At 43.8% G+C, this 26,388-nt stretch overlaps 1 protein-coding gene across 2 annotated transcripts in view; it reads left to right on the top strand.

Moving 5' to 3' along the window:
- Window positions 1-10,517: 10,517 nt before the first annotated feature.
- LOC148821663 (interleukin-2 receptor subunit beta) overlaps window positions 10,518-26,388 on the top strand; it is a 38,061-nt gene continuing 22,190 nt past the window's right edge. For both annotated transcript variants that reach the window (XM_088931264.1, XM_088931263.1), the window contains exon 1: window positions 10,518-10,603. In XM_088931264.1, the coding sequence (XP_088787390.1) occupies window positions 10,565-10,603 (39 nt within the window). In that variant the 5' untranslated portion in view covers window positions 10,518-10,564. The remainder of the gene's footprint in view (window positions 10,604-26,388) is intronic.

Here is a 26,388-nt window from a genome sequence, read left to right as displayed (position 1 = left end):
TTTGTCGCACACTGCGAGTGTAAAGCGTAGGTAGCTTTTCATACAACTCTACAGGTAAAAATTGCCTCTTAGCGATGAATCCATTAAAGAAGATTTCACAGAGACACTCAATACAATAAGGGCTTCGAGCCTGGAGATCACAGCCAGGTGTCAAACGTGGAACTGATGTACTTTTACAAGGCTGAGAAGTCACCCAGTTACCTCTGATAGGTTAATTGTAGTTAAAAGAACTAAAGTTATTTAATGCAGTCCAAATGCAAGCGATACGTGTCCTGTGTTTTAACGTCTGGAAGCTATTTAGCTCGTAGCTATATCACCCTGCAATTTAGAAGTGGGATACTGTAAAAAAGGCACCATCCACCAGATGAGACATATCACCAAGGTCCTGGCCTTTACCAGTCAAGGCCTCCTAATAATCCCTATCTATGATTTGGCTTATTATTATTCCATTCCTTCAGGGAATAAGACATGGGAGAAATGGTTATTTTGATCCACTAATGATAAGATCCATTCAGTACTGTAATCACGCATTTAAGGAGATTCCCACCCGCCTTCTCATTTCCATTAACTGCAGAAGCAACAAAGTGGGTCTTCGTTGTTTCTCTGTGTTCTCAGGTCTCTTTTTCTTAAAACATGCTCTGAAATTCACCCTGCTTCGCCAATAGAAGATAACCGGCTCCGCCGAAGTCTTGTCCCAAACTACTGGCCACCGGCAAAAGACGCTTTAGCTTTGCGAGGACCCGTTCTCCAGGCTGGTGAAGAGCACCCAGCCCAGTAATGGTTGGGAGGTCAGATCCACGCCTTGCAACCCAGGAAAGGTTGCTGGTTGTCCAACAAGATGAAGCCCTGTGTCAACATGGTTGTCCATCAGAAATGGGCAGTCATCCAATAGCAGATACCCGTGCATCCGAAGCACCAGTCACAGACCGAGCTACTAAGGTGCATCAAGAGCAAGCTGAGGCTAACCGCGAGAGGGCCGTTGAGACCATGGATGGAACGCTGGTAGACACCCATGTGAGTCTTTAATCAAGGGCTGTCCATTCCTAGTCCTGAAGGACCAGTGTGTCAGGTTGTCCAGGCATCTTCAGGTGTTCGGAGAAGCTGACAATTGGGTTCAGTTCAGCCAGTTATGAACTGACCCAAGACATTAAGAGCCCAGCTGGACTGAAACAAAAGCTGGACACAGTGGTCTTCCAAAACTAGAATTTGAGACCTCTGACCTTAACGCCACAGACTGCTTTAAAGCACTAATATACATTTGATGATAACTCAGTAATTTTTGTAGGCTGGTCCCTTCATATTGCATGCCGTGAATCATACCTTTGTGCTTTGAACACCATGCCTCACCTCCACCTCTTGACAGGTGAAACCACTAGTGCATGACCAATGAAATGAAGAAACTGAGTACATTCATGGCCCTTCAGCATGCCACATAGCTTTAGAAACTTAACTGGAGGTCATCTGGAAGCGGTAAAAAAAAGAACTTAGGACCTGGAGCAAAAAGTATAAAATGGGTCACTTGACATATAAGAACTGCAAAAAACTCTGAATTCCTTCTTCTGTATTTTACATGGTGTGCCTGTATGAACACACCTTTCTGCCCGTGTGTCTGGCAGCCTCAGGGAAGAGATCTGCTCTGTGTCCATGTTCCCTCATTCCTCGTACCCGAGTTCAGAGTGAGCGCGGGTACCTTCCCTCAGCCCCATGGATCCTACTACAGCCTTGGACACTGCCTTCGTACCAACATCTTCCCAGGTATGAGCTGGAAGAAATTTCATTCTGACACTACATATCTGCCCCAGCTGTCCCCAGATCTGAAATACAGATGCCTTGGATCCTGTAGGTTTTACAAGCCTGTCTAATGCACCACCAGTTCAAGTAATATGTTAAATTCAGTGGTAAAGACAAAAGAATGGAGTACTGCAGCTTCTCAGGAGTGGGTTTTTGGGAACCCCTTTACTGGTGTGATGCTGTTCTGATTTCCCATTGACTGGAACTTGAATGAAAAAATGATAAAACCAGATCAATTCTTGTCAGAAAAATGCTTCTGCACCACAGGCTTTACTTTTTACTATCTGACATCCGTAATCACTGGTTTTGATGTCAGTCTCTGACATGATTTCACTATCGTACCTGCAGAGTGCTGAAGGATGTGGGTTGTAAGTGAAAAATGCACACTTCGGGTGTCTGTATGCCACTGCACCACTGGGGGAATTTCAGCTCCAGCAATAGTTTTAACCCTATTATAGGATGCCGCACAGGTCCTTTAAACATGTTTGGGCAGAAATGCAGAAGAATCAGAAGTCAAAGTAGGATACAGGAATAAAAAAATTACATCTGTTTAGCGAAGAGGATAATTATTTTAATAAGGCTTCAGAACAGTTTTCCACCAGGAATCAAGATGGTCCCACACATGTTTCAGTTATTCTCACAGCTGAATTATGTAGAATAATTCGGAAGAAGCAGATCCATTCAGTGACTAAGATATGCATGCTTACTTGCCGATATAGGTTATTTTATTTAAAAGGTGATGATTCCAAAACAGTACAAATGCATGTGAGGGACAAATTGCTGAGTACCTACCACAGCAAAAGCAAAACAACTGTCTTTCTAAACCAAAGTGGATTGTAAAGATACAGACAACAGGATAGCAGGAGAGCCCTGTACGTATTATGAGGATCTTAGTCTGCATCCTGAAAACCACAGATCTCCATCAAGAAACAGATGTCCTAAAGGGTGGAAGTATATCATTCCTCATGCCATTGTTTGCGGTACAGGACACATCTTTCTGTGAACCTGCACTGACATAAAGGAATGTGATTTTTATTATTATTATTAGAACCACAAGTTTCACTTTTTTGTTTCAGAAGAAGAATGTGTGACACAAAAATGAGCAGGAACTCAGAGGTTCATTTATTAGGCTTTATGGATCTCTTCTGTACAGTACTTGCGGTATTTGGCAGTGAGATGATAGATGTCAGTATAAGACCCTGGAACTGCTCGAGATCTACAGTACACTAACACATTCATGTCTGCCCCACCTCCTACTGCACAGGACTCCCACAGACCTGCTGTTCCCTGGCCAGCGACTCCTACTCCACTGAGATCCCCCCCCGAGACCCCCTGCACTGGCATGGCCGCAAGACCGACGCTCTCGGTACGCCCCCCTTATGTTTTGTGGCTAGAGAGTGTTATTTACACTCTCTCTTTCTCTCGCATTTCTTCTCATGAGAAGCTCAGAAAGGTTACAGACAAGAAGAGGCTATTCAGCCCATCGAACCCAGTTGGTAGTTAATCGATACAGGGGTCTCATCCAGCTTTTCGTGGAGAGAGAGCCAGGGTATCAGCTTCACCAAGATGGCTGGGTAACAGGTTCCCTACTCCCACCACCCTTTGGGTAAAGACTTGCCTTAGAGAATTTGGAATATTTGTAGCAAGCATAGTTGTGGTCTCACAACCCTCACACCCCTTTCTGTCTCTCTCTGTTTCAGGGAAGTGGATAGAAAGAAATTTTATGAACCAGAAACTGAACAAAGCCCTGGGAGAGACAGGGAGTAGGAATGGCAAGAACTGAGAGCTTAAATACTTAGTAATTCACACATACCTTCTCATTCACTACAGAAATGGAGAAGACAGCCCTGTTTCTTCACAACCTAGCCCCTTGCTAATAAAATTTGCTGTGGTTCCTGGAAAAAAATGATCTCTGTTACATGCAGAAATGCTGACTGAAATCTTGACAGGAAAAGCTACTTCATCTTTTATTTTTTTTATTTTGGTATTTTTTATGTTTGCCTCTTTTAGTTTGTTATAGTGAAAGTAATCTTATTTTATATGTCCTGCTGGTTTGTGGTTTAATCTTTAAACATCCTTAAATGCATGAACCAGAAGTCTCTGTTGAACTTGTTCAATTCATTGGTTTACTTTAGTAACTGAGAACCTTTGTACAGAGGTTCTCAGTTCAGACCCCTGTGTAATCTGGTTTGTGCTCTTGCTATTTTGAGAACCACAGGTTTCCATTTTCTATTTCAGTCTTTCATTTAAAGTGTGCTTTCCGCTCTTAAAAGGCCGAATGAGGTCTGTAATCTGTATGAACCCTGCGTGAATTAGCCAGGTTCAAGTCTGGTCTCACACAAGCACAACTGGACTTGAGCCGAAATGAAAACTGTGACTGACTGTGAGTGCCCAAGGTGGTGTAAATCATGCACCGTTAACTAGCGTGTTTTTCAGACCAAGGACTGAGTGCAGATCGAGTCTAAACCAGCAGGCAAATCTATTAGAGGCAGCAATTAGCACTGGTGATTAAGGGCTCAGTTGCAATACAAACCAGCAGGCACAGGTGTCCTCCAGGACTAGGGTTGAGAACTACTGATATAAAAACATGCTGTACCACATCACTATCTTCACCTCAGCACACAAAGCGCAGATAGGGGTTATGCCTGCCTGTGTTATGCAATCATGCAATGCTTAAAATAGAAATGTTTATGCCTGGCATGAGTATTAAATGCCTGAGGTTAATACATGTACTGTGGAGGTGTTGCATGGTTTTCTGCATAACAGCGGGGGTGTTATTAAACACTTCAGCATTATACCAGTTACTGTGTGAATCTTGCGTCTCAGAATACTGATGTGTCTGTGTGATTGTGTGCGATTATATTTAGTGTGTGATTGCTGTGTATGTCAGAGGACATGTGCATGTCGATGTGGTCAGTGCTACATGATTTGGTCACAAAATTTGCGAAAATGCCCCCTTGCAAGATATTATCTATAATGACAGCAAGAGGAGATTCCCTTTCATAAAACAAACTTTTTAAAAAAATCATTAGAAAATGGTGCCTGAATATTTTGTTTCTTGTTTGGTTTCCCACTCTGGTGAGTTCAATTTATGCAGATTTGGGCTGAACCCAGTAATGGAAAATCATGGTGTTTGCACAGAAAGTATTTTTGTGCTGTTAAATTTATTACAAGCCATTTTTTACAAGTAATGCCTCATTGTTAATGTACACATAGCAGATTTTGCTTGCAGTGATATTCTAAGAAACTGTGATGAAAGTTTTAATATACGTGCCTCTTCGCTCACAGATAATAGAAGTTTTACTGACGTTTGCAGTACACCTTAGCACTGTTTTTGCTTTTATTCTTGTGACAAAAAATACAGGAAAAATACACAATTAACAGATGTAACAATAGTTCTTTTAGTATTTCCAGGCTCATCAAAAGGGAAATCAAATAATTTATGCTGGATATAAATCATAAGAATGCATTTGTTTTCTGAATACAATATCTTACAACTCCTGGGAGTGTTGGAACTTAGCACAACTGAAGAGCATTGCTGAGCATTTCTTTATGCGAAAAAGTAATGTCATCATCAGAGCAATTAGCAGCCTGGTTGAAATACAAGGGCGGCGCGGTGTATTCTGTGGCTAAGGATCTGCGCCTGTGGCTGGAAGGTTGCCGGTTCAAATCCCAGGGCTGGCAGAGGAATCCTACTCCGTTGGGCCTCTGAGCAAGGCCCTTAACCCCAGCTGCTCTAGGGGTGCTGTACAATGGCTGACCCTGTGCTCTGACCCCAAACTTCTCTCCCTGTCTGTGTGTCTCATGGAGAGCAAGCTGTGGTATGTGAAAAGACCAATTCCTAATGCAAGAAATTGTATATGGCCAATAAAGTGATCTTATACAGCATACAGCAGTCATCCCATGTTGTGACTGCTGTTGGGAGCTTTGATCTTCTTGGATTTCATCCTGATTGGAAAAACACCTCAGTTAATGATGTCTTTCCATTGTTTTTGTGAAGATATGACCAAGCCTACCATCCATCCATTTTCTAACCACTTTATCCAGTACAGTGTCATGGGAGAGCCGGAGCCTATCCCAGCAAGCAGTGGATGCAAAGCAGGATACACCCTGGCTGGGACACCAGTCCATCTCAGGGAACACACAGACACAGACTCATTTCCCACAAGCCAGTGAACCCACCAGTATATCTTTGTGCTGTGGGAGGAAACCAGAGCACTCAAAGGAAACCCACGCAAACATGGGAAGAACATACAAACTCCCCACAGACAGCACCCAGATCAGGATTTGAACCCAGGGCCCTAGCACTGTGAGGCTGCAATGCTGACCACTGTGCCACTGTGCTTACCAGTACTTTAGAAAGCTCTGTATGGCAAGGTTTACACTTAAAATACTGTACCTTAAAGTTTCTCAAAGTTTTTTTCATAACAGTAGCCGATTGCAAACAAACTTACCAGTACATTATCCTTTCGATGTAAATGAGTTGAAAATTAATGTATCCAGTGCACTAGTGTAGGGGAAATAGATCTACTTTTAACTCTTAATGTATTTGTTTCTGTCCCTATGTTGGGAATGGATTGGTCTGAGCTTGGACTCATATGTAAGAATATTCAGCACAAAAATGTATTTTCTCTGTCTCTTGTCTTGTTGTGGACACACTACTAAAACACACAAAGACCCAGGTAGGGCTCAGGTACCTATTTTCATGAATAGAGGGGAGTATGGGTTTTTAACAAAATGTGTAACCTCATCTTAAGCCTAGTTTCCCAACATTTAAAGGAATTCCAACTTGGAAGAGGGGTTCTCTCAGTTTGGACGACTTTCCCCTGTGTCCTGGAAATGAAAGATTTACAGATCCGGAGTACAAAACATGACGTGGACTGAAAAATGTTTGAAAATGTCTCTTGTGGTCTGTGCCTCATTGAGATTCCTTACCAGGAATAATTGGCTTTCTAAGAAGGGATCTTGGCTGAGCCAGGGTCTTGTCTTCGTCATCTCCTTCTCACCAAAACCCTGTCAAAATTTAGCAGCCTCTCACCCTGACCAGAGCTTCCCCACCTCCAGTTTGTCCAGGGCCCGTCCTGTTTCCCCGGTATCAAAGTTTCTTTTTTTCTTGGAAGAGTCCAGAAGCAGAGACGATGTTTCGATGAATTTTCCACAGCCGCACCAAATCATATCCGATCTTGCACGCGGTTGCATTATCTCTGCCGCCTAATGTGTAACTTTTTTTCAATTGAAAAATTCTTGGAGGTTACAAAAAAAAAACCTCTTATCGCTGAACTACAGGCTGATAAAGGCCTGTGGGGGAAATATAAAAATAACAACAAGGAGATCATCTTTATCTTACCTCAGAACTCAAAATGGGATTTTAGGTTTAACACTTCTGAGTCATTTTTCTTCACAGAACTGTACAAATCTATTTTCATTTACATATACAGACAGAGAGCTTCCGTTTGACGCGATTTCTTAGAGATTATTGTTCTTGAGAACCTTCCTGCAGCTGGAACCGAGGTGGTGATGACGTTTTTGCAAAAGGCATGACTGACGTTTTTTTTGCGCAAATTGATGAGCTTGGCAGATTAATTCTGACATCATGAGATGATTCTCACTAAAAGGACACTGAGGCAGAAGAAGCAGTGGTGGTCTATAATTCCAAGAATCTCGGTCTCTTAAAAAAAAAAGAGAACCAGAGTTGGTCTTTTGAAAGAAAAATGAAGGTGTGATATGCAATATATTCACCGTTCAGACAAAACACCTTCCAGCCAGGAGACTTTCCTACCAATTAATTAAGAGACCTTACCTTACACTGCACTGTCAATTGCCTAACATGATGACAATTAACTCTGGTTAGCTTTGAGTTCTTAATTAGGTAGTTGAGCCAATTAGTTTCTTAATTGGATCAGTTTAGCCTCTTGGCCAAATCTGAAGATGGTAAGGATTTGAAGAGGCTGCTGGTCCGCAGCTGTCTTGCCTGTAGCTGAACTGAATCGCCAAACGTAAGCGTTAATCCCGTGGCTGGCAGAGGAATCCTACTCCGTTGGGCCCCTGAGCAAGGCTCATAACCCCAGCTGCTCCAGGGGCACCGTGTAAATGGCTGACCCTGCGCTCTGACCCCAAGCTTCTCTCCCTGTCTGTGTGTCTCAGGAGAGCAAGCTGGGGGTATGCGAAAAGACAAATTCCTAATACAAGAAATTGTATATGGCCAATAAAATGATCTTAATGTTGCAGCCCGTTCTCAAGTAGAGAGTGACCTTCTTCACATTTTCATTGTACGGAATGCCAGCTGGATCAATTGAACTTTCCCTTTCCCAGACCAAACCATTTTCAAAGTGTGCATGGGGGAATTTAGCAATTCCCCCCTGGAAAGCAAAGGATTATGTGAGGGGTCCAGAATAACAGCTCCAGGGGCCATATACTGTAAATGTAGCACTAGCTGGACAGTAGCTCTGGTGATGACATTTGCACTGCCCTAGGCTCATCCTTGAAATTCTCTTACAGCACCTTAACTAGCTGCTGAAAGGTGCCATAAAAGAACAGCTCTTATCCTTTAGCTACAGTGTTGTCAAATTCAGGTCTTAAAAACAATAATTTGATTAATGGATTAGGATTTCAGTGGCATGGCACAGGGGTTAGATTTCCTGCCTCACAGTGCTGGAGCCCTGGGTTCAATTTCTGGGGTGCTGTCTGTGTGGAGTTTGCAAGTTCTCCCTGTAGGTTTCCTCGCTGAGCTCTGGTTTCCACCCACAGTCCAAAATAAAATACACTTTTCACTTTTTTGTTTTCCAGTCTGTTCAGGTCAGCAAATAAATAGTAATGGTGCATTCAAATTTGCAGAAAGATGTTTACGTTTGTACCACACAGAGGTTGCGTCAGACTGTCGCCTACAATTTGGCCAGGGGTGCCTACGCTTCTGGCCACAAATGTACACGTATGCAGCCTGGCCTCACTGGTGACATTAAAACGCCGCCTCTGGAAAGGAGGACCCCAGGCCTGAGATGAGTGTGGCTGAGTCGCATGGGAGCTAGCAGTGCTGGCTGTGAAGGTTTGTACTGCTTTCCTCCCACCTCGTCAACAGCTGCTGCTGGTTCATCTGAGTGGCAGCCTTAAAACCTTAATTTGCATGACTGCTCAGAAAGTGAAGGTCTCGTCGTGACCCAAAGCAGCTCGTTATTGGCATTGTTTGCCCAGTTTAACAGCTTCACCCAGCTCTTCAGGTGCTGATACATTACAGAAAACCCGCAGGCTCCTTGACCCTCCAGGATCAGGACTGGGGTCCCCTGGTATATGGGCTGTTACTCCATTTTTAGTTCTTAATGACCTAAATCAATTTGTTACTATTATATTGGTCTAGGCGCCTAAGTTAACAACTTTTCTCAGCTGTTGAAATCCAGGTGCTATAAAGAGACCTAGAGAAACACACATGCCCTATAATATATGGATCGGAGACACCGGGTCTGTCCCCAAGATCAAGAGTCTCCAATCCTGATCCTGGAGATCAGGTATCTCCGCAGGTTGTCTGGGGTTGTTTAAAGAAGCTTCAGCAGCACCTAAGGGAGAAGCAATCAAACTGGTCCAGATAAGCCAGTAACAAGCTGATTTAACTTATTAACCACCCACCTGCCCTGAAGACCCACCAGGAGTGGAGGAGCAAGCCCAGGCCAAGCCTGGGGACCTTTCGAAACACAACACCTGACCGTGGTGCAGGTCAGGAGTCAACCTCGGCTCCTGGAGGGCCCGGTGTCTCCTGGCCTTTGCTTCACATGAGCTTTCACTGACATAGTTGGCCTGATTAACTAAGTTAACTGCAGACCGTGATATTCTGGCCTGTGTGCAAGGCCTTTCATAGGAAACTCTCCCTCCAAGAAACACTTTGAGCTCTAAACGACCCATAAGAAAAACCTCTAAAAATGTTCAATGAAGACAGTTATTAGGTTCATTACTTAATTGACTGATCAGGCTGGAACAAAGCCAGAAGACACTAGAGGTCAGAGGGCAACAAGGACTCATCAAAAGAATTAATTTGCATGCTGGGATAGGCTCCAGCTGTCCCATAACTCTGTACTGGAAGAAACAATTTAGAAAATGGATGAATGATTAAACAGTTTTAGAGGTCCATGATGGATGGATGGATGGATGGAAGGAAGGATAAACTACTTCCAATTGAGGTTGAACCAGTCTAACTTCCCAAGTCTTAAGTTGCCTGTAATTTAAAGAACTCGATGAGAATGGGGTGTAGGTGAGATAGCCGTGGGTGTACGAGTTCACAGCACTTTCGGGTTAATTAGAAGATAGTTCTTTCCACCGAATATTTTTTAATGATCCATTTGAACTTGTATTGCAAACAAACCGGCAGAGAGAGGTCGGGCAGAGTGAAAAGTCATTAGAAAAAGTCGGTTGCTGAAAAAAAAAAATACCCTCGACCTGGAAAAGACAAAAGAATAACAGAGAAAAAAAAAAGATCGAGAAAAAAAAGCACATGAAACGAAAGAAGGGGTTTTCCGTCGCAACATGCCTTTTGAGTTGAAGGAGCGAAATAATATCTAACGTTTACTAGACCGAAGCTGTGGTTATTGAAGAACCCACAGAAACCCGATTCGTCTGAAGCAGCGCTTTCTTTTCTCGTTTTAAGTTCAGCCTCCCAGTACAGGCTGTTATCTGCGTAACGGGGAGAGACCGAGAAAAGGGGGTTGTAAAACAGCTTGTTCTTCTGAATCGCCGAACGCAGAAAAAAACACGCGACCAGGCGCAGGAAGGCAGCCTACTGAAGCACCTGATGGAAGTTGCTCATTCATCCCGAATGGCGATGAACAGGGTAGGATTGCCTGTTTAAATACTATTATAGTGTTTTCCACTCTGTTAACCATCCGTGAATTGCTCAACAATGATGACGACTAACAATTAGAATAACAGTATGCATGAAACAGTGGCAGGTGTTATATTTATGTATATTTCCTGGGCGAGTCCCTACTTTGACATCCTTTGAAAACACGGTGAGATAAAAGGTAATATGTGTTGTTATTATTATTCTGTTCTGTTTGGGGGATTTTTTTTTTTTAAACCTTTGAACAAGACCTCAAAAATGATCTTCGCACCTCCTACCTGACGCATTCTCGAGAGGGCATAGCAAGACTTGCCTGTCATCTCTGAAGAAAACATTAACAGCGCTGCTGTTACAGTACGGTTTCAAGTTCCAAGCGATGGGAGATACCCTTATCTTTACAGTAGTCCCAGATTCATGTTTTTCTCTGTAGTGGGCTTCTGTTTCTGCTCACCGCTTACCGCTGCTCCAGTTCTCTAATGTTTTTTGTGCTTATAAAGTCACGTAGCATGGGACCAGTGTCCTATTAAAAAGGATCAAATCTCACCTCACTCCTCCCCGTTGTTAACAGGCGATTTAGGTCATGAATCAGGAAAATCGTTTACAGTATATGAAAACGTTTGAAAAAAATGCCGTGTTTTTCTGGGGGGAAAAAAAGAAAATAACTATCAATGATAATTAATAATAAAATAACCAGATGCCGCAGGGGAATGTGATCCTTAGATCACCTAACTGCTAAATCTACCCAACAGGTTAGGCGAGTCAAACACCTTCCTCTCTTTTTTTTTATATATATATTTTTTTATTTTTGTAAAAGCTGTGTCTTTGTAGGGATTGTGCGTTGCTGAGGGGAGGAGCTGAGCTATTTGGAATGGAGTTTCTATTCCTATAAATCGAAAGGAGGTGTCCGAGTGACTCAGGCACCTGGTAAGGAGTGGAACTCGAACAGGCACCTCCCACTGGTGGGCACCGATCTCTTGCCCAGCCTGCCTTGAAGTTGAGCTTGAAGTTTGGTCTGGTTCCTGTCACCCGCCACTCTCAGTGCAGAGGCGTCCCTGCTATTTTCAGTCCTGAATGCCCCCTATTAAATTTTGCATGAAATGGTCCCCCTCTACAGCTTTCTACATTTCTATGACTACAAGCACTCTTCAGTCTGGAAATCCAAATCAACTAGTGAACATTTGTAGCCTGGATAATGAGTATGTAAGAGTCAGAAATGAAATATTTAAAGGTTCAATGTGAATGTCCCTTACAGCAACAGGTCACCAGCTGCCACATTCTGCTTCTGTTTCGGTGTTGGTTAAAACAGATGGAGTTGAGCATCTACATAATTCCTTCAGCATCCTGCTATCACATTGGCTGTAATTTGCCACGCGTTTTGATTCCAAGAAGGTTATGACCTCAGACTCACTGCCTGGAGATCCAAAACTGCTTTACTTTAGGACCAGATGAGTTTACATTTTTGGCCTTAGATACCCAGCCCGTGTGGAGAGTTTGCAAACATTGTCTTTAATCAAATTGTGCGTTATGATGTTAGATATCTGCACTTCGGTTAGCCAACGGATTTCGAGTTTAGACTGGGGAGCTGCAATGGAACAAATCCAGGATAATTCCATGCTGAGAATGGAAAAAAGAAGGAAGAATAAAGCACTTTGGCAAAAAGTCCAGTCCAGACTAGAGCCACAGAGGAGAATAAGGCCAAAGTTCGGCTTGGTCTCTATGGCGTTAATCAGGTTAGAGGGCACATGCTGTCCCCTCTGGATGCAAGACTGCTTGATCACAGAGATTATCTCCCACATGTCTTAGTTGGGTTGACTGGAGCCACTGGGGTAAAGTACCTCACTCAAGATACAACAGCAGGGACTCGAACCCACAACCCGTCAGTCAGGAGTCCAAAGGCTAATCGGCTATGCTTTTCCTCCCACAATATACTGTTAATACTGTTAGGATTAGAAGCTGGAGGCGCTTCTTTACACCGAGAGTGGTAGAGGTCTGGAAAAAAAAAAACTAAGCATTCATATCTGTGTAACTCCATCCTTGGGTTACGTCAGCAGCAGGGTGGATGATATTCCAGAACAAGTGCACAATGAAATGACCAAACTAGGCCAAGCAGTCTTCTCTTGTTAGCAGCTTTTCCTGTGTCCTGGTAGTCAGTATAGCACAGGTGTGTCGGTGAAGGGTTTTGGGGATCGCTAGCGGTGATTAAAAGCCTTAGTGTGACTGCGTCTGGACATCTCGGCAGTGGGCTCCACTTCCTGTCTGCCCCACAGTGCTGTGGGGGTGGTGGGGGGAGTGTGAGTAGGTGGCAGAGTGGATGTAGCGTAGCAGGGTTGGGAAGTGGTTTTCTGCCTGTTTGTGATTGGAAATGACTGCTGGCTGATATGCAGAGAAATGGTGACAAGATGTAGTTGCAGGAATAGAGCTCTGTGGCTTGTAACCGCAGCACAATCTGCTCTGATCATCTCTACTACGTGGCCCAATTTTGCTTTTTTTCTGTTTTTTTTTTTTAACCTTTTACAACAGCCACGGCCTCCTTTCTAGATTTAACAAGCATGACACGACACTGGTGATGAAGTGCACAATGACTGGATATGCGAGAGCTTAAATGGCAAATAAGTGCTCTTTACTCCTGTACTGCCGGAGCTGTTTAAGATATTTTTTTGTTGCTTTCCACAATTAAACCTGACATTTGTCCCAGTTTATTTCATATTCCCCCTTTCAATTTGTTTTCCTCAATGCCTAAGGATATCCTATCCTTGAAGCTGGGCAAGAGTGAGAAATTGGTCTTAAATTGACAATTCCATTGTGCAGGAGAAGAGGGGACTGTCGAGCTTGGGGTGCTGTGGTGAACCCCATCCAAGCCCATGCAATCTGCTGGGTCTTCTTGGGGCTCTCTGTGGTTGGGCAGACCATGGGTTTTGTCAAATGGGTAGTGGAGGAAAGAGGGAGACATTTCATTTCTTTTCAGTGTCATGTCATCGTTTTTATCCACATAAAAAAAATGTGATCCAATAGAAAAGGACACGATTTCAAAATCCCATTCTGTCTGAATGCTCCCTGTTGTCATATGATCGCTCTGCTCATGCACTGTGTTTTTAGCTGGGGGTGCCTGTCTGCCCTTGACCTTTGATCCCTCTAGTGGGGGATGCACTGAAATAGGTTTGCGTCTTGAACTCTTGTATGGGTCCAGTTTGGTGGTCTAACTTCCCCTTGCGCGCTGCTACGTGGACAGCCGGCCTCTGATCAGATTCTGTCAGCCCTTCAGGAAGAGCAGCCGTGGAAAGTACAGAAGTTACAGATCCAGGGAATTTTACTCTGTTAAGTTTCGACCACAATTTGCACACAAACAGTACCGTTCAGTATCTGCTGTGATGGTGCAATGAATCATGGTATATTTAACAGTGGCACTCAGTGGCATGAGATGAATGAATCAAAACTGAATTGCACAGAAGAGGGTGGTGGTGACTTGGAATGTATTAGTTCTTTTGGGATTTCTGCATTATGGCAGATCAGTCTCTCTTGCCGGTTTGCTACAAGTTAATGGATACTGGAAACAAAACCATTTTTTGTAAAGAACCCAGGAGGTTAGTTAACATGTCTTGACTGGTTCGTGACATATATATTCTTTGCAAAGAGGTGCTTTTTTTCTTTCACCACATACACTTTCTTTTAATATCCACAAGCCTGTTTTTGCACTTGTGGGTGGGCACGTGCTGTGGTTAGCATTGCGGCCTTGCAGCACTGGGTCTCTGGCTCCTATTCCAGACCAGAGGTGTTGCCTGTGTGGAGCTCGTCCTCTAGGCTTTCCCTGAGCTTGTGTGGGTTTCCTCCAGACGCTCTTGTTTCCTTCCACAGTCCAAAGACTGTTTCTGACCCGAGCCACCAAATTCGCCTCAGAAATGTAATAAAATCGTCGCTGTTTTCTGTGACACTTTGCCAGTGTCCCTGTCTTGCGTGGGCTTTCGGAATGATGAATGACGCCTCTGTAAGGTAAAAATGAGAAGCCAGCAACCGGGTGAGGCCTAGGTCACGAAAAGGAACGCTAATCTGATGAACACAAATGACATAGAGCACGTCTTTCATAACAGCCGGGCTCAGGGTGATAACAGCTTTGACGTCGGTGGGACTTCGCGTCTGCAGCTCAGTGGCGTAGTTGGGTTTTTTTTCCCCGAGGTATCAGCCTTTTGTACTTGTAGTGTAGCGCGGCTCTTCGTATCAGATCTGCCCAGCCACCTCGAAAAATGTCTTTCACCTCGTTTTCAGCTGCTTGTTGTGAAGAGGCGCCCAAGCAGCCCTCTTGCACAACTCTATCAAAGATACCCCATGCATTTCAAAGGCGGAGGTAGCGAGAGACTTGTAGTCTTTCAGTTGACTTTCAATTACCTTCTGCGTCGCAGTGCTGTGGAAAACTATCGTTTTCTAGATCTCATGCTAAACCCTTTTGCTCGTCTTTGATACATCTGTGACGAGCATACTAGGGGAAACTCAGAACAGTGTCTGCTGTAATTCTTTGGAAACGCATCTGCTTAAATCTAACACTGGTTTCAAAACTCTAAAAACGGGAGTATAAATGTTTGGATGTTTCACTGTATTCCATAAGTCTCTGTTAAAAAATATCAGTTTCACAAGTGATGGTCCTTTATTTAGGCAGTAGCATTGTCTATTAACATGGTAGCGTTATGAAAAATTACACAGAGACAAAGCTCTGCCTTTTGACTCTATATAAGAATTGAGACATCTTATAACAGGTGTCTCCAACCTGTATTTTAATGATAAGCAGAGCCAGCAGTAGAAATACGGTTTTATGCATCAACATGCATTGCTGTAACCATTGAAGTGGGTTGTTTCCATTATTGAAAATGTCTATGTTGAAAGCTTGACAATTAAACATGTCCCCTTGCGCAGGCACTATAATCGCTATTAGGAAGGGAGCAAATGGATTTTCCAGCAGCTCTGACAGACATCAGAAGCACGACTGTGTTAACCACACAGGCTAGAACTAATTGTACTTAACGGCTCAAGAGTAAAGGCAGTGATAAAGGACGACTTCATATCTGCTCATTTTATTTTCCTGCTTACTACTGTATAAAGAATGCAAACACCAGTTGGTTAAGGCTGTGTAGAACCTCTGTGCCTTGTGCTTTGTTTGAGCAGAAGTGAGAAGCAGAAAGGACTCTCATGGCAGACTGCCACCTGTAGTTTATCGTAGTTTATGTAGTTTAAAAGGCGTTATCAGCCCGATCTTTGCTGGATCTTCTAGTCCTGCCTTTGTCGGTTTTGTTTTATACACACAGAACCACTTTTGTGCTTGTTCTATTCAGTGTCCCAGAGAAAGGACACTCGGCTTACTCACTAGCAAATTGATTTTCAGGGCTACACCCGCATGCCTACTGGGAATTAATCTGAGTATCGTCAAGCGGGTGCAGATGGCACACCAGTCTGGTGTAGAAGGAAGCCTTTCAGTTCAGGAGCAGATGCTGTTGCAGATGATGACGTTATGCACTGCAATCTACACCTTGTAGAATTCTGCCAAGCAGGAGACCTGGTCTTTTGGCAATATGAGCCAACGTGAGCCACACCCATCAGATACCAGCAGCCCCCTGTGACACATCCTGAAAGTCAGCTCTGTGTTTCGGGGCAAGGCAGAAACCAGGTCAAGGGAAACGACGGGGGAGGTCTGGTGACTTAAGAGTGTGAACCTGCTTTTACTCCCTGATCTGCTGGAGTATTTCGCTGTGGGCAAACATGCGCAGATCAAGGAATCTTTCAAGAACTGAACAAGGGTTCTGTCAGAAGAACTGGCCAAATGGACTAACTAGGCTCTACCTCTTTTGTCTTCTATATGAAGGATATCATATAGACTGCTCTTGCTTGAACATCCTTTGTCATAGACAAAGGAAGTCGTACTGGTAATTGTGACTCGACCGCCAAAAAAGGATGGTCTGTCAGGTCACGGAAAAATGCAGGATACCAAGAGATAAAGTTGAACTGGTGCAAAATGTTACTGGTTAAAAGGTAATACAGGAGGTAGGTTCAAACAGCACAACAGTACAAACAAAACTCTCTGTTTCCCCCCATGTAGTCCAGGCTAAATACTCTAAATCCCACCCCCAGGTCCCGACTGAATAACCGGTGAGCCACATTTAACAGGGTGAGGCAGCAGGTTCTGTAACCCGACTCAAGATGATGGAACAGACAGCACAGGACAAGACAAGTCTGTGGATCCGCAACACGCATTAAACACACAAAACACAACCATATACATCCGACAAATACCCAATGCTAGGTCACATAGCCCGCTCTGACGAGAGCAACAGCACGGCCGTTTGTCACAGTAATTCATGTCCTTCCCCCTTCGTAGCTTAGCTGGAATCGCACTATTTTGTTTTTCTGGTCTGTGCTGTCAGGCAGCTTCCTGTGACGTTCGCCTCTGCCTGGTTTGTTTGAGACTTCCAGGAAACTTTGCACCCTGAACGTACGGGGGCAAGGTCTCAGAGCAGTCCGTCCGCTCTTCGGAAAATCCGGTTGCAGCGGCGGAGCTGACCCAGCGTTGTCAGTCAGGCCGGCGTTGTGCCGTCTGCAACACAAATCGTTCACTAGCATTCACCCTGTGGAAGCATGACTCAAGTAATCTAGAGTAACCGTAGTGATACCGGCGTCATTGAATGACAGTAAGACTGGAGAGTCCCTGGGCCTTTACTCTTGCACTTCTTATCATAGATTTAGTATAATATTTCATGGTTTCCTGGAGTTTCAACATGCCTTCACCCAGCTGTACTACACAGGGCCACAGGAACACTATACTATACTGTGAAAAAACATTAGAAGCCTTTATCATGGTAGTGAGGAACAGGGGTGCCACGCTGAAACCCTAGAACAGACTGTACAAAAATACAGAAGGTACTGGTGCAAAGACTCTGTATATGTAGGACCATACCTGGGGCTTAATTTATGCTCCTGGCACTTCTTATCTGCATGCTGAACTGTTATCTTTCTGTTAAACCCTCTAAGGCTAAACTTCTGTGAAGTACTTCTTCAAGAAAACCCCACTATCACATGCTAAAGAGCAGCTCTAGATCTGTTACAGATTAACATAAATAAACTGTCAAAAAGGTCAGGATACCTCAGCCTTCTTGTTGAATTTGCGAGACAAAGCTTAACAAGAGGTTGGTTTCTAAATAAGCATGTGTACTGTATGTGCTTTTTTTTTAAATAGGATGTTTTTATTTTGTGCTGGAGCCCCCATATACATCTGGAACAGCTTAGGAATGCCAATCTGTGTCCTATCAGTTCTAACTCTGTGGTTAAAGGCTGTGACCAGGCGGTGAAGTTTTCTCCGAATTTATGGTTTTAAATTTAACGTCGGATGGAGCAGTTTAAGGTAGTGAAGCGTTGAGTGGTTAGTCTTGGTTGAGACATAGATGCACACAAGAGGTTAAGTTTAGTTGCCCTCAATTTAAATGGGGCTGTAGTTTATTCTTGATAGTGTTTTAATGTTTTAATTTGCCGAACGGAAGCTTATACCTAGGGCAACTTGCAATGTGCAGTAAGTGGAATGTATTTACGTTCTGTGTAAGTATAAGGAATACCTTTGCGGGTACAGCTAGGTAAAAATGCATGTCTAAAAAGGCATTTAAGGCCTGCGCAAGCTGGTGAAGTAATGCAAATGATTTGGCAAAATCTAAAGTCCTGAATACAGAGGAGTAATTTTAACACCCTGTTGGTGTGTATTCAGGGTTTATAAGGAGTAAAAGTGATCACAGATTTCATTCCGAGTTTGGGAATTCAAAGCATTAGTCAATACAGTGTAAGGACTATTGCAAGGCTGGAGGTGGGACCTGAGAGCTGATCAGTGGTGCTGTCTAAACAGATGGGTCTGGTGTCGGAGCCCAGAGGTGATGCTGGTTTCTGTGGTTCCATTAGACGATGGCTTGCATACCTGAAATCTGGTTTGAGCAAAGGTAAAGTATCCCCAGTAACAAGACGCTGTCTCCAAAGAAAAAATATCACCCGGAAGATAGCTTTGTCATCTAGTTTGGCTATCCTGTTTGAATACAACCAGTAATTCAATTGCTTCATTGTTGGCAGTGATTTCAAATGCCAAAATTGCTTGTTTGAAAGAATTCGTTTCCAAGTGACTTGCTGAAACGCGAACAAAACCTTTTGTGCAGTTAAAAGAAATGGAACGAACACCCTTCTAGTTCGGGGTGGGAGTTAAGGGCAGTAGTCTCGTTACATAATGTCCATGCCCCTAATTCACCATACAGTATCTCTCTGTTTGCCCAGGGTTTGCATCGGCTGCTCACACTTAATGGGTTCTCAGTGATATGGGACAGTCTCCACCTACAGACACAAATGTGGGTGTTTTTCCCCTGACTAACCAAAGAACAAATGCATTCAAATGATCGTTGTAATTGAAAAATGCTGGATCGATATAGCAACTGCAAACAAAGTTCATTTAAAAATTTAATAATCGGTCATTGTTAATATGGTAGCAATTTGGCTACAGGCATTAAAGCTGTAGGTGACTTGAGAATATCGCAATTGATACGAGTTTGAAAAAAATGCTTTCTGTGTTTTTTGTTTTTCAAAGTAGTTTTAAGACCTAATCGGGAAAGTATTTTAAAGTTTAAGAGACACGAAACGCACCTTCTTGGTTTCAATGGCGTTTCGAACTGAAGTACAGCGGAAGGTCAGGAGCCTTCGCTGGCTCATTTACCCTCTTACCCAGCCTTCCCCCTTTCTGCAGGTCCCGGGCTGAACCCTGATTTTAAAAAAAGGGGGAGAATTCTGCCCATCTCGTCCTGCTGGCCAGGCTGTATTCCCTGAGCCAGCTGCCAACAAGCTAACTCATTCAACTTCCTAATTAAGATGGGGGAAGGAACGGGTTTGTGTAAACTGCCAAAGTGGAAATGACGGTCACTGCCCAGCATGACCCTCAAGTGACGCAGCTAGGACACTCTCTCCTTTCCTGCAGCGATCTGTGCGATACTTGTCGCAGCCCGGCGCACACGTTTGCACAACAAACGGCAAGAAGGCAGGAGAGCAATCCGACCGGGCATCAGGAAATACAAACGGGAGAAAGAGGAGGAAAGAGGGCAAGGACAGAACAGCAGGCTAAGCCGAAAGAAAGGCGATGGTGAAATACTGTTGCCACGCGAGCTTCAGAGGGGGAGCCGCTTTGCAATAAGGGTGAAAATGGAGAGCGCTGGAGGTGGTCGCAGCAGCTCGCCAATTAGAAACCAAGCGAGCAGAAAAGCGACCGAACGAAAGAAAGTGTGAGGAATGGAAGGGGGGGAGGGAGGGCCGCAGAAATGAGTTTCTGAAGGGTGAGAGAGAGAGAGAGAGAGAGAGAGAGAGAGAGAGAGAGAGAGAGTACGGCCCTCGTGGGGTCACCGTTTCTTCTATCTGCTCCCACCGCCTTTGTGACAAACAAGCCTGCGGTCGAGAGCAGTCAACACTTATTATTTCCTGTTATTTAAATTTTCATTTGAGGGCTATGAAGCCGAGGAACCACACACACACACGCGCACACGCGCACACACACTCCTACTCGTATTCTTGTCGCGGCGTCGACTCTAATTCACCTACTGCTCGCCAGTTTCCCCTCCTGATCTTCAAGCCTACAGTCCTCTGGCCTACAGGGTGGGGATCTCCAGCTGTCCAGCTCCTTCAGTGATGCTGTAGAAATCGAGAGCAGCTGCAACCCGAATGATGGATGTGTTTTTGCTTCAGGAACTGTTTAGAGGGTTTTATCAAGGGGGGGGGTGAATGTTCAAAACGTCCAGTACCTTTGGAGGAAATCCAAGGAGGGCCATCAGAATGAGGTCTGGGCCCAAAACAACATCTTGTACAGTCCGGTTACAGTGGAACTGTCTTTTTTAAATCTTTTTAGATTTGAACTGGCCCGGGGGGGGGGGGTTGGGATTGGAGAAGGGCTGGAAATTAGAGTGATACAACAGGCCTAAGCATGCAATAGCATTAATGTTCATTAGGCCATTTACACAGGTCAGGTAACTAAAAGCTACCTTTTTTTTATTCTACGAGAGAAATGCTTCCTAAATTCAGGATGCTTTGAAAAACGTAAGCAACCTGCGAGAGCTTAAGTCAATCTGCTAAGAAGAACGGGCATGAATTGCTCCAAGCCAGTATGTAAAGCCGGTAGAGACTTTACACAAAAAGACTTGGGGCTGTAATTGCTGAGAAAAGTGCTTCCAGCAAAAATTGAATTAATGGGTCCGAGTTCTTCTGCCATTAAAATATTTCAGACCTGTGTGTTTGTCGACATTTACTGCAACATATCATACCCTTAAATCTGTCACAATGGGAAGAGTGAATACTTGGGCAATTAAAATATCTCAGACTTTTACCGAAATGTATCATACCCTTAGAGTCTTCAGTTTGTGCATTTAGGTTTGAACGAAATTAAGTTTTAAAAAAGTGTGTAATGTGGACGCATCATTTTGTAACTTGAAAAAAAATTGAGATGCCATAGCAAGGGTCTGAACTTCTGCCAGCCCTGTAAGCAGAAGAATAGCAGACACGAGGTCAAAACCTTTTATCCTAAAACTCCGTTTAGAACATTTGATCACACCTAAAACCACTGCACATACAAGCTGAAATAGTTTAGCACACTAAACCTTTTAACCAATAATTACACTGAACAAAACAGAGACAAAATAGCTGTTCCTCAAGTATATGGTATGTATTTATTACATTAAAATGTGAGAAGTACACATAAAAAGTTTCCATATTTGCTATCCATGATGTCTTTGGTGAGGAACAGACAATCCTGATCCTGGAGAGCCGGTACAGGTTTTCTTTCCAACTTGGTTTTTAATACCCTACATCAGCTCAATATTGGCTTAATGGGACCTTAACAGCTTCTCCCAGCTCTTCAGATGATACTGCTTTGTAGAGCCCTGGAAAACCTGCAGGCACTTCTGTCCACAAAATCACATCCCTGTGTTACATGCCTTGCAGTATAGTCCTAAAATACTAGTGCACCACCAGTATTCACAGCTGAAAGAAGTCTGTTTGTATTAAGGGGTGTAAATTATACTGTTGGGGTGCTCTATTACAAAATCACCTCAATATGTCTGTTATATATCTAGCCTAAAGATTTAGGGCATTGAAAATATAATCTTGCTCTGGGATCAAACTTTTTCCTTCCCTGTTCATGTCCTGATGTCATTTCTAAGTTATTTTTTTAACCACTTGTTTCCCTTTTTATGCTGCGGGTGACACCACATCTGTGTGTTCTTCATAACCACAGAGATCATGAACGCTTGCATGGACTAGAAAAAAGAAACCGATCAAAAATAACTACTGAGCCATTTCATTTATTTGCCTACTCGATTTTGGCTTGAGAGGAAATGATCGTGAAGAGAGACGTCAAGGCTTGTGAAATGCAAAGCAGGTATGATAAAAGGAGGAAACGACACTCTCAAAGCATTCCAGCGCTCGGTATCTCATTGCACAGCCCAGGAATTAAGTTTGAAGGTTAAACATCGAGGACTCAAAATGTTTTTGCATTCGGCATGCTAGAAAAGAGCAAGAATCTGAAATACACATGGAGAAACGGTTCATACCCACCTGTACAGTTATTTGGAGGAATGCCATTTGAGAGATTTGCCATCTGTTATTTTGATTCATGCCATTTATTCTGGGCATTGGTATATCCACTACACTGGGGTAGTTATGGATGGTAACTTGACAGCTGCCCTTTTGGGGTGTGAGGTAAGCTCAAGGAAATAAGAGTTGTTACTGCAAACAGATGTAGCCACACATGGCAACATGCATTTCTGTAACTATCAGATCTCCAAACAGTTGGCAAGGGACTTAAATGTAGCATGAATGAATGGCAATAATAATGATACTAATTTCTGGTCCTGGAGCATGTTTCCTTAAAGAAAAATGGACTGACTCTGAGCCACCCTGTCCTGTAAAATGGTTAGAAACTTTGTTTAATCTCCACCATGCAGGTTAGTGGACACACAATATTCCACAATCAAAAGGTCAAAAGAGGAGCTGATGCTCAACAGTCTGGAGAGGGTTACAAAACTATTTCTAAACATGTTGGGCCCCATCCATGCAGTAGATCTCCCCCAAGTTCCACCTAGAATATAATCCAGAAAGTCACAGGGGAAGAGCTAAGGATCTGCAGGCCATCCTCACTGCAGCTAGTGTCCGTGCTCATGCCCCACCCGTCGGGAAAGGACTCAACAGAAATGACTTTCATGGGAGGAGAGCCAAAAAGAATATAGCTACCCAGCTCAGGTTTGCCGAAGAGCACCTGGACGATCCAGAAAGACTACTGGAAGCATGTTTTCTGGACAGACAAGTCAAACGGTTTTCTTTCTGGCCACAATCCACTGAAGCTCAGCAGGAGTGAGCCTGGTCAGTACGTGGATAGGAGACCTCCTGGGAAAAAACTAAGGTTGCTGCTGGAAGAGGTGGGGTTAGTAGGGGGCGTTCTTCATCTTTTATTAAGATGTCCATTAAGATCCATCTACTTTTCTATTCTAAAAGATTCTTATTTATTATTCTAAAAGATTTGGGAACATGGCTCAACCTAGAGACTTATACAAACGACTCTGTTCTCCTGATACCAAGCATGATGTTTGACTGGGTGAGCTGGTGGTTGTCAGTATGGATTTGATAGAAAAGAAGACGGCGTCAGATTGCCTCCACAGATGTTATATTTTGCTGATCATGCTAGGTTCGGAAACCCACAAAGAAGAGGGTATTCTTAGGCTTACGGCTGTGTGTTACCAATGCGTTTACATGGCGTTGACATACCAAGACCGTCTCGGATGTGCGGATGAGCAGTTTTAATAATTCACCGCGGAGGGGGCAGGCAAAACCCTGAAATGGCCGCAGCTTCAATGCCCACATGATTAAAAACCTTGGGAGGAGAGGAAGGCAGCTGGGAAACTCCTCTGTGCCCACGGGCGAGAAGGACGGGCTGGCGACGGCTTCTGTCACTGAGGTGCCAGGATTCCCAAACAGCTCCGTGAGGTGCTGCTCGCCACTGCAGGCTCCTGTGAAAAAATCAACAACCCCCCCCCCCCCCCAGCTGTCACGTGCCTTCAGACAGAGAAGTGAGAGCGTACAGCGTGCGGGGCTGTGTGAAACGCTGTTAGTGGTCTTGCGAGCTCGAACGCCTTCTGTCATGTGAATGGGGTTGAGAGCACACCCACGCTGTGCACTTTCAAAACAGGCATTTTCATCACAGTGAGAGCAGACACCACACAACAGGTTCACCTGAGCCTTGTGGTTGACTTCTTGCCTGTAAGACACCTCCAGCAACCCCTCTATTCTACAACCTTACCACTAAGCCATTTTCTGTGTTGACCTGTGCCTACCATGTGTTTTTTGTTTTCCTCTGTTATGTATTTTTAGATTTTGCCACGGCAACTACAGTCTGCGTCTGTAGCCAGTTGTAGCACCATCTCGGCCTGTGTTGTTGCATATCTGTTTTCTTGTACCTGAAAACGCTCCCCACCGCCCACCCTGCAACCTGCCCCCTGGGGGCTGTGTGGTTTTTTTTTTTTGGTTTCGTGCCGGCTTCTCATTTCTGAAACGCGCAGCAGACCCCTCCAGACCGGAAGATGACCTTTTCGATGAGAAAAAAAAACAACACTTGTCGCCTTTGCTTCGGCAAACAGCAAGCGAAACCGCATCGCCTGATGGATCGGCTCTCTCCGCAGGTGTGAAAAAATTTGGCACCAGGCCGGAGCGCTAAAAACTAGATTTTGGAGATAAGACGCGTTTCTGAAGATCAAAGGTGCTATATTGTCCAAACATATAAAACACCACATACCACCGTGAATGACAGAAACAAGCCTCTAATGACTTTTTTTTAAAATACATCAACACCCCCACCTGTTTTTTGTTAAAAAAAAACATGGTCTTTGCATATGCGTTCTTCTGAGTGCAAAAACAGCTTCACTTTTAGGCCAGTACCATGCCAAGTGAAACGCTATCCCGTTTTTGCAAAAAAAATGTTCGAGTTTGCAAAAGAATTCAGGACTATGCAACTGTGCTCTTGTTCACAAGCATCAGCAGAAGGCTTTGCAACGTCAACATGGCAGCTGATGTAAATTAAGATTTAAAAAGTTTTATTTCTTTAGGTAACAGTAATTATTTTACTTGAATTTATTTTTACTTTATTAATTGCTATTGAAGTTTTTTTTGCACAGCCTCAGAAAAAGGCCTGTAAAACGACCAGCTGACCCCGATCCATTGTCATCTGCCTGCATAGGGACATCCCGCCTTGTGCAGAAAATCACAGATTATTCGATTTTGCTGTCAGGAATGTGGCTTTGCAGAACCTGTTTTTTCTTTCTCGGAAGAGTAACATGCTGCCCACTTCCAAATGACCACTGGGGTCACCTTGGCACGAGAGGACTGGAAGCTGTGTGAATGCCCCCCCCCCACACACACACACAGAAAGAGACAGCTGCCCACTGCCTCTGACCTCTGACCTCCGAAAAGCAGATGTGAGATTTTGGTGGCCCCAGTCATGAGGGAGAAAGTGAAAACGTGACCTTCCCAGTGCTCATTTCCCTCCTACAGAGAGAGAAAAGAAACAGAAGCATGTCACATCTCCTCTTGTTTTTCGTGTCTTCTTCCGAAAGGTCATACAGCATCATGGCCGGGCTGTGGTTAGCATTCCACTACCTCTCCCGTCTCTTCCTGCCTGATTGTTTTGTTGGTCACTAAAGAGGTAATTGAATTGACACACAGGCAGAATGAGGTACTCTTCTTTTTGTTTTGGCAATATGTGACGTTAAGTGGCGGACTTGTGGGCTTAATAACAAATTATGGACTAAATCAGTGAGGTTCTTTGTTGCTGATGCTTCTTCACAATTCCAATCTGACTGTAGTTTCAGAAAGTTCATATATAATCAAGTAGCAATCAGTTCATATTCAGTTATAAGTGTATCATAACTGTATTCAGTTATTTTCAAGGCCTATTGCACGGTTTTTCCGTTAGTGACTTTGACCTATATTCTATTTCATCTTGAAGGGCGCACCACTAATATCAGGGTGCTTGACATTTTTCTTCTGCTGCGTCAGTGACTACTTCATTTTCCAGTGCGTAGGGCCCACTCTTCAGAACGCTGTGCTACTTGAGTCTCCATTGGAAACAAACCAGATTTAAACACCCAGGTGTTCTGAGGACAGAACCCGAGAACTGGATCATCTTAACGCTTTAAAAGATCACATAAAAGGAAGAAAAAGGAAATACAACATTTCTACTGTAGAAGAAAGCTCAACAGCCTAAATGTGTCTTTCTTATAATGTTCGGCATGGAATTAGACATTTACTTGCTCCTTTGTAGCCAACACAGACTGACTCAGTTCCCAACCCGAACTTCTTCAGTCGTTAAGCTTTCTGCTAATGGTACCGAATTTTAACATTGTAGAGCAACAGCAGTGTTACTATTCTGCGTTCCAACTTTCTGTGGCGTGGGTATACATGAAAAACTGGTCTTTTTCCGAGTCAGAAATCGACCTACTGACCGAACAAGACGATTATTCTATAATCTTGTTGACCGCTTTATTTAAGCCACACATGTTGAATGTTTAAAATGGGGATTTTTTAGGAGGGCTAATTTGTTTGTGAGGTGGACATCCTAGATGGTATCATTAACAGGCATACAAAATCAGAAGTACCAAGGGGAAAGATGAGGCAAGATTTCATATTTCACAAAGCTAATGACCTCACACGACACGTTGAAGAAACGCATGTGCAATTTTAGTTAGTTTCGT

This window comes from Atractosteus spatula, chromosome 13 (genome assembly GCF_055471065.1).
Source record: "Atractosteus spatula isolate fAtrSpa1 chromosome 13, fAtrSpa1.hap1, whole genome shotgun sequence".
NCBI lineage: Eukaryota > Metazoa > Chordata > Actinopteri > Semionotiformes > Lepisosteidae > Atractosteus > Atractosteus spatula.
Note: the sequence above shows the minus strand (reverse complement) of the source record. Positions and strands in the feature narration are given on the sequence as shown.